At 36.1% G+C, this 9,387-nt stretch overlaps 2 protein-coding genes across 2 annotated transcripts; one reads left to right on the forward strand and one right to left on the reverse strand.

The window, feature by feature from the left end:
• LOC147868882 (uncharacterized) lies at positions 1-3,334 on the forward strand. Its single transcript, XM_087324334.1, has 2 exons — positions 1-2,283; positions 3,110-3,334. Exons 1-2 carry the CDS (start codon positions 124-126, stop codon positions 3,167-3,169), a joined length of 2,220 nt encoding a protein of 739 aa, XP_087180460.1. The 5' UTR covers positions 1-123; the 3' UTR covers positions 3,170-3,334.
• A 354-nt stretch (positions 3,335-3,688) lies between these two features.
• On the reverse strand, positions 3,689-9,387 carry LOC147868883 (alpha/beta-Hydrolases superfamily protein). The gene is made up of 13 exons (XM_087324345.1): positions 9,143-9,387; positions 7,717-7,771; positions 7,548-7,603; positions 7,299-7,399; positions 6,864-6,933; positions 6,705-6,774; positions 6,120-6,176; positions 5,928-5,995; positions 5,667-5,747; positions 5,254-5,331; positions 4,965-5,120; positions 4,370-4,522; positions 3,689-4,064 (listed from the first exon to the last, which is right to left on the reverse strand). Exons 1-13 carry the CDS (start codon positions 9,353-9,355, stop codon positions 3,981-3,983), a joined length of 1,242 nt encoding a protein of 413 aa, XP_087180471.1. The 5' UTR covers positions 9,356-9,387; the 3' UTR covers positions 3,689-3,980.

Here is a 9,387-nt window from a genome sequence, read left to right on the forward strand (position 1 = left end):
TCTTTTAAGTTGTATGTGCTCACTATTGAGCTCTTCTATTATAACACAACACATAATATGTGAAATCAATCCAAAGATCATCATCACCATCTCCAACATTAATCCCATCCCTAATCCTACATCATGCCCACTAATCCTACTTATAATGACACCCATCGTGTTAATGCTCCTCGTGTTAATGTCGATGATCATCATCATACCAACATGGACGACGAGTTTGTTGTTACCATCTCCGATGCTAGCACTACCAATCCTAGTACTAGTACCCATTCCCTAGTGAGCACTACCTCTAGTGGTACCAATCATCATGACCATGATCATGATGACTACAATGGAAGCATCAGCTCCCTCTCTCACACCAACCTCTTGGAATACAACCCCGAGTTTGTTGCCAAAATGTTGTCCCGCGATCCGTCCGACCTCGGGCGATCCGACCATTTCTTCTTTAGATCACACCGTCTTCCGAGTTCTTCGCCCATCAATCGAATCGGGGCACCCACGGCCACGCCTTTGTCTTGTTCTTCGTCTTCTTCGGATTCACAAACCATCACCACAGGAGTTCCTTTCCAATGGGAAACCGAACCCGGGAAAGCCAAGCATGTTGTCGAGTCCATGAATAATCCTAGTGCTACCAGCAACTCAGAGACAAATAAGTGCACCCGAGAAGAATTCGAAGACATTACCCACAAAAAGCTCCCCCTTCCTCCCATACTTCTCACAATGTCTTGTAGCCCATCCAATCACTACAACTACTATTCGTCACCACGATCTTCGATTACCGGGAAAATGCGAAGGTTCTTGAGCCTAAATGGTAGGAAATCCGCTGACCATATCTCATATCACTACAATTGCAATCTTAATCATAACCAATCATGCAATTATAGCTATGTGAATAGCCCAGACCATAATAGTCCCAATTTCTTCACTAGTTATAAGTCTAGCCCCCAACATTTGTCCGCTCATAGCAATTCTAGTTGTGCCATGATTAGGGGTTATGATGCCACCCAAGGTCACAAGACAACCCCTACACCCTTTCAAAAAATGACTTTAGGCCAACACATCCTCACTAGATCTTCATCTCCCAAACTACATGTGCCCAATGCCAGACACGAAATGTCCGATTTCACATTCAACCCGATCCATAAGCACAAGTTAGCCAATGACATTGTGCAAAAACACCGAGGTTTCTTGGGCACCAATACATACAATGAATATGAGGTAATCGACGACGGACGTGATGGAATTATGGTGGATTCTCTAAGCCAATCTCTCCCTTCTTCTCCTTTTTTCTCACCCGTGTCATCGGTGTCTCATTTAGCCCAAATTAGTTCTTCTAGCAGAAGCCAAAGCTCTCAAGATTCGAGCAATTCGACATCACGTTGTGTTGGTGTTTCTTCAACAATCCAAGAAACACCATCATGTAATAATGTTACAACTAGCCCTACCCATGGAAATAACGAACCCCACATGAAAATTCCTCTTTCACGAGTATATCAACATGACATTCACACCTCAACGACATTAAAGTCGATGAAACATCATAGTGGCCCCTTGACGGTGATGAAGAAGAGCAAATCTCTTTCCACACCTAGTTCGCTTACTTCTTCACAACTTCATGTTCACCCACTAAAAAGAAGCGCGAAGATTCAACCCTCTTCTCCAACGCACATACTTTGTGATGATCCCACATCCGTGAATACCTTTGAGCAATTGTTCCCATTGGCCAAGCAAAATAATGTCTCATCAAGAGGGATTAAGTTAGTAGATTACATGGGGGGTTCACCTGGTTTGTCTAGGTTAGAACAACAATATTTATGTGACGAATATCAAGATAAGGTCCTAAAGGAACATTTATCTTGCAAATCTCCTTTGGGTCAAATTAACACGATTCAAACTTTTCATGGCCGCGAAAACGTCAAGGAGGTTAATGAACTTTATTTAGATGCACTTAACATAAGCTTTGACAATCATCTGTCAGAGAGTTATATAGAAAAAGATAGTAGTGTTGGTACTCAAAAATCAATGTGTACACATGAGAAACCAAGAGAAAATGAGGACATAGCTAATGTGGATCCAATTGTGATGGAGGCTCTAATGTTAGTCAATGATGGGCTTAAGAATGAGATCCATCCATTAAAGGAAACAATTCACACTAAAAAAGAAGATGGAGATTTGGTGTTGGATAAAAATATGGATCATGTGAATGAGCCCCAAAATATTTCAACGGTCTTACTCGACATTGATTGTAAGAAGGAGAAACAACATCCAACTTCTTGTGTGCAGGTACTAGAGTATATTTATGTCTTTCTTTCTAATAATGTATCCTTTCTTTTTGTCAATTTCATAACTTTTAATATATAGGCGTGCTAGCTTGTGTAACTAGTAAATGAACTATACACTTTTTGTATTAGCTCACACTTTTGCATGCTACTTTTCTTAAAGGATGGCTAATCATGCCTAGTAGGAAATCCGCTCAATCAATAACTACACACAACCTATAAACAAATTCAACCTTTATTTTGGTGGACAATGCCCTTGCTGAACATTTTTCCATTGTATACTAGATTTCATGCACACAACTTTCTCAAAACTTTCACTAGGTTTGAGAAGTGAAAAACTTGGGCTTTAGGCCTCATGCAAAGATTAACACATACAAATATACTTCATGAATGAGTTGTATTAAACTCAAGGCAAGCTATTATAACCATACTCCATTTGAGCAATGGATTAGCAAAGGATTTTGGAAATTTCGATACAAAAAAATGCAAATTAAAACAAAGATTAAGGGCTCATGCCCTCAATTTGACATAATATTTATTGTCAAAGAACAATACATTTGTCCACCTACTAAGGTAGCTTCTTGCTTCATCAACTTGTGGTTATACATATAATCTAGAACCCTTTTTTGGCTTAGTTATCTTTCAACCTAACTAAGATTTTACCATAATAAAAATTTACATGGGATATGGTCTTAAGATATAAGGTAGAATTGGAATGCATTCTTGGTGTTGATTTTTTACCTTAAATGTACTAATGAATTAGAATGTATTGTTGGTGTTGGAATCACCAATAATGAGTTTTTATTGTGTTCTTTTTGGTGTTTTTTCAGCCCATCTTCAACTTCCTTGAAAGAAGAATTCTTTGTCAATCAAAATTTGAAACTCATTGACAACTATGGAAGCAATGTGGAGTGTGTAAGCATTTATTATATCTTTGAGATTTGACTAAACAATTCTTTATTGTGTTTCACTTATGTATGAAGGGGGTGCCTAAATACTAAAGCATCCCAATTATTGAAAAAGGCTCATACATAAAAACTTGCAAAGCAAACTTGTATAGCTTTTACAACTTTTGTAACTAATGATATGTTAAATTCAATATTTGAAAAGCTAAAACACACACACACACTCTCTCTCTCTCTCTCTCTCTCTCTCTCTCTCTCTCTCGCGTAATTAGCTTACCCTAGTGGTAAGTTGTTACACTATTAGCACTATGTCTTGGGTTTAAAAAGTTGTTCCATCAAACTCTACCACATTCTAAACATGTACACGGCGACCATATTGATGCCGACAATGTCAAAGGAACGTGATGATTCTGAAATGGTTTATGTGCCTTATTATTAGAACACGTTTCAGAAAATGCTTTTGGACTTTTTCAGCATATACTGGAGATGTTATTAGCCCATCCATAGGGAAACAATGAAATCATTGAAATGTCTTAAGTATTTCCTGAGAACCCAACATGTGATTTTCCTTGGTTGGACATGTTATTCAAGTGATAAATAGGTCCATTCTATCTATAATTGGGAAAGAACTGGATATTAATGTATTGCCAATGCTCTTCTAGTTATAAAGCTAATCATTGTACAAAATGCATTAGGACAGCAAGATACTGTGCATAAAAAGAGATTCAAGGTCTCCAATCCTCCATAACGAATATGTTGCACATATGCATGTATTTCTAATGTGTGGACAATAATATCAAGCTAGTAAAGGTCTCTTCAAAGAGGTTTTAATTGCCATGCCCACCTCCTCTGGGAAGTCTTCTTGGGCATGATGACCAACCTGAGAGCACAAAAGAAAATGAGGATATATATAGACATAAAAAAATACTGTATGCACCTAAATTCCCAATATGTATACACATTGCAAATTATGAAGATTTGTCATCCCCAATATGCATACACATTGGATAGTATTCTTGTTATGATATCCTAGACATCAGATGGACTACGGCTGATATGAAAACAAAGAAACTTACAAACAAAACAAATCCACATATCAAATTGAAATTTCTAAAAGATCACAAAAAACTTCCACATTAGAATTAACATATGTTTAATGCTCAAATAAGGATCAATCCTACGTACTTCCTGTAGTTGAAGAAGTTTCACGCCAACTGAGCTTGTGAATGCAGAAACTCCTCCAAAACTCAGCCATCTATCTTTCATACCCCAAATGACAGTAGTTTGTTTGCTCCAGTCTCCATTTGATAAACTCTTCCTCAATAACTCTATTGATTCCTGGTACCCCAATAATATAATCTTTGTTTTTTGAAAATTAGAGATATCATGATATGGCATTTGCATATCACAAATTTCATACCCCTTATAGGAAGAAACGAAGTGAAAAAGCGGCATCTACTTCCAAGTTTTTCTTTTCATTTCAATCATTTCTTAATTTTCTTATCTTCTTAAAAAAAGAAGACAGATCTTTTCAAGGAAACTATACAGACTTCCTATTTAGTTACTATGACCAATAGCAACCTTCTGACTCCAAAATATATCTACATCTTATCATCTCTAGTGGACAATTTCTCTCTTATGCATAATCAATGGCGTTTATATTTTATTTTTTGCACGCTTAATTTACACATGAATATCATTGTTCTCATCTAATGAAAGGAATAGCTGGTTTTTCTACATGCTGAAATTGGTAAGTGAATAATTGTTGGTTTGGCCAAACCTTTAACTCCTTTTTCAAGGCCTTTGCAATAGCTATGAGAGCAAAACCAGAAGATCCTGAGGTAAGATATGGCCTTCGATAGACCATAGCATCTTCTTCATCTAGAATGTATGGCCCACATTCATTAAGAGGCTTTTCTCCGGCTTTAAGCGGGTCCTACAAAAAACAGTGAAGAAATAAAATAAAATAAAAGGAAACAACATAAATACAATTTTACCATCTCTCTATGACAAAAATAATCAATTGCAAAAAACTGAACTTTGAAATGTGATAATATTATTATTATCACCTGAGCGAAAATTTCTCCAAGAAGGAAATTTGAAAAGATTGCCAATGATGATGGCAGTTTTGCATGCTCATTGATTACCTTCAAACATCACAAATTTTGTAAGAGTCACTTATCGCTTTCATGCATGTGTGTGTGTGTGTGTGTATGAGTGTATTTTCTTTATTTTTCTTTTATTATAATTATGTTTTCTTATATCTTTGACATTTCATAGTTGGATCTGACCTATATGTTTGAGAAAAACCAAGACACAACTGAGTGTTTCATTTATTGAGTATCCTCAAAATGCATATAAAAGAAAGGTGCATGGATATAATGATAAAAAATGGCTCAATAACACATCGATGCCAACAACATCCATAAGTATGGGTTAAAAAGAAGTATTCATAACAGATGTAAACACAATAAGCCCTTACAGGAGGATTCAGAAGCACTATACGTTCAACTTTCTCCTTGTACTTGTTTGCATAATCAAACACAATGGGTGCAGTTAAGCCCTGAAGAACAAAAACTTCAACTCAGAAGTGAGAGAATGGCTATGAAAATGTGAAAATCACTTTGTCTCTAATTAAGTTAAAAAACTACGAATTTTGGTAGAATTCATTTAAGCAGAGATTACCCAAAATAAACAAGCATATTCTTAAAAACTTTGGGTAATTTTCCCATTTAATTTTTACCTGGCATACAATGTTGATTTTCTCCAGCCCAAGTGATTCAACCAAACAAGCCAGCGCATTTGTATAGTCTACACAAAAATCACAGAATCTCATGAGGTCCATTCATATTGTTCAAAAAAAAACTTCACATATAACACCCTAAACATTACATCTATTTCAAAAAAGATTGATTGGGCTTTCTGAATTTGCAACCTTCTCTCGTATAATTGAACCCATAACCCATTTGAGGTTTATCTGAAAATCCAAATCCTGAATATGAAGCCACCAACATGGTAAGTAAATTACGAACACTATCTTTAAGGCCAGTTCTTTTTCTACAGAGAGAAATTCAAAGCAAATCAAGAAGCATCTAATTCGTATCCATTAAAATGAGCTTGTCTATACCATTAATTAAAATTAAGTTTCTTTTGTATAACAAATAAGAAACCACAGTGAATTGGAACAATGTATCTTCCATTAAAACCTCTTAAAGAGATAAGTACATTTTATCATGGAAACACGATTTCACAGACATGAGCTTGTCTATACCATTAATTAAAATTAAGTTTCTTTTGTATAAGCTACGAAATTCCATCATCTCATCCTCCGCAGAGCAAACAAAAAAATCTCTATAAAACCAAATATTGTTTCTCCAACTTGAATTTGTTGCCACCATTATACTCCAAGAAATGAAAATACTCAAATAATCAAAAGAATGATGACATTTTTCTCTTATATCCATCGTGTATTACTTCATTATGAAATCATTATAACAAAGAATAGTGGGAAATAACATACCAATCCAATCGAAAGCAATAACATGATAGTCTGTAGACAACATAGGAATCACCTTACGAAATGAATAGGACTACATGCACAAAAATAGTGGTTTAGATGATTTTGTTTTTCTGCAATGAAGCATTTGAGAAAGAAACAAATAAAATCATCCTCCAAAACCTGTGAAGGAAAACCATGCACTAGTAATACTGTTGGTTTTGTAGCATCTCCGTCCTCAACATAAAACCACCTAGAGGTTTTAATCTTTCAAAATTTGATATAAAAAACAACTAATAAACATATTGAATCTTCTTAACCATGAACAAAGTAAGATTTAAGGTGTTTGCAAGGAGATGTTTAGGTTCAAGATGAGCTAACGTATACAGAAATTTTAATTTTATGCCATTTGTTAAGTGGTAACGTCTTGGATGAATTTTTTCTCTCACCATGGGCAATATCCATTAAGACCAAGCAAAGATTTTCCATTTTTGATACATAAACAAAAAAAAAATCGAAGAATCAACAATAACCATTTGCAGATTTTTTTCATTTCAAGATATGCTATAATGCTCACCCACATACAAATACACAAAATTAGTTCAAATTTTCAAAAACCTGAAATCATCATCAGCAATTTGAGATGCCTCTCCCATCGCAAGCCCAAATATAGGATCTCGAGCTTTCTTTTTTTTCTCTTTCACAGCATAGGCATTTATCTAACAAGCAGAAGATACTTGGATATCAATAGTAAGTGTGGTACATGTCCATACGATACCATATCCTTACAATGCAAGGTTTCTGTAAAGAGCCAACATTGAGTTTTTCACTGAATATCAATTTTCTTTAAAACCTAAAAATCTTCACCATTTTCCCACGAGCAAACCATTCCTCAGCGCGACCTTCTTTATCAGAGTATTTGCCTATCCAAAAAACATCAAAGGCCTTTTGCATCAATCATGAGAAAAAACTTGACAAATTTCTGAAAAGTAAGGCGGAAATACGTTAAACAAATCCAAAGAACTCCCATGGTTACCTCCAGCAAAAGAGAATCCATCTCCAACTGAGACAGGCGCATCCACAAGATAATCCTTCAATGAGAGAACAAAATCTGTTATGTTATAAATGCAGTGCATGGCATACATGTTATCTGATTTCTTACATAGCAATAGCTACATTGCTAGCAGGAAACCTCAAGGAGATAAAAAATACAAAAAAAGCTACAAACTTTCAGTGCTCAAAACCATTTAAATGAAGATACAATGTTTCTATAGAGATTTCAGCAAACTCAAAACAAATGCAAAGATATTTCCTGAGAGAGGCTTAAGGAAACAAAAGGCAGTAGACACCTGCCCAACTACAATACGGTTCTTAGTTACCCAAATGGACTAACGAGACCAAAATCAGAGTTAATGGAGAAAACAAGCATTGGAGCCAATATTCCAAATTGTGTGTTTGGAAACATGAGCCAAAGGTTAACAAGTCCATAAAAAATGATGCAGCTCTTATGACATTGCAAACAGAGAGAATATCTCAAAGCAGAATCCAATATGACGTATACCCAATGATCATTGCCAGAAGAACACCATTTGTTTACACGACAAACCTAATTTCCAAAGTGTAACAAGACTAGACTAGCCTTCCACATTGCTAGAGATTATTTGATGCCCTTAGACCCAAGGAGGTGGGAGTGATAGCAAATTACCATTCTTTACTTGCCAATCAACGAGCCTACCCAATGCCTCTTGTGATGGCACACAGGAGTAAATGGAAGTAGTTCAAATATTCTAGACCATATGCATCTAAGAGGTGGACCCAAAGTATAATGCATTGTTGCATCTCAGAAGCTGAGCACGTGCCCATCCTTGTTAGGCATATCAGAGATAAGACTAATAGCTCGATTGGGTAAGGAGAATGCCGTACATGGATCCACAAAGGGAATTCCAAAGGAGATGCATGTCTCGACCAATCCACAAGCTAACATAAAACTAAGTTCCAATCTCTAACCAATTTGGAGCTGAAGGGACACCCTTTGGTATAATCATCAAATGTGCCAATCACATACTCCCAATAAGAGATCTCCCAAACACCAAAAGTAGGTGTTCGAAGATGCATTGACATATGAGCTGACATCTTCATCCATGGTCTATTCACTGGACTAAGATACATATGTGCTACATTTGTATGTATACAGTATATACATACATGTTCATCCCCAAGATACATGTGTAACCATTTGTATATAGATAGATGATATGTACGTACATACATACATACATACATACATGCACCTTCCCAGATAAAATACATAATATGCATTCACGGATACACAGGCTTACACATATATACGAACATTCAAAACCGTACATGCATATATATATATACATACTCACAAAACATATAGTAAATATATACTCATTAATTTTCTACTTAGGGTTCGTAGAGGGATTAGAGAGGGGCACCTCATCATCCACATAGAGGGAGCGGCAGGGATAGAGTCGCTTTTTGATGCAAGTACGAGATCGTGTGGAAGAAGAAACAGACGGAAGAGAAAACCTAGCAGCAGCAGCAGCAGCAGCAGTGGTAGTAGTAGCGAATGAAACAGAAGAAGAAGAAGAAGAAGAAGGAAGTAAGCATGGATTGACGTGAAAGAGAAAAGAAGAAGAAGAAACCATGATCACATGGTCGTCGGCGACTGTACTCTGTC

The sequence above is a fragment of the Azolla caroliniana genome, unplaced genomic scaffold (genome assembly GCF_043228905.1).
Source record: "Azolla caroliniana isolate FFs.n. ecotype wild unplaced genomic scaffold, voAzoCaro1.0.p SCAF_1, whole genome shotgun sequence".
In the NCBI taxonomy this organism is placed as follows: Eukaryota; Viridiplantae; Streptophyta; class Polypodiopsida; order Salviniales; family Salviniaceae; genus Azolla; species Azolla caroliniana.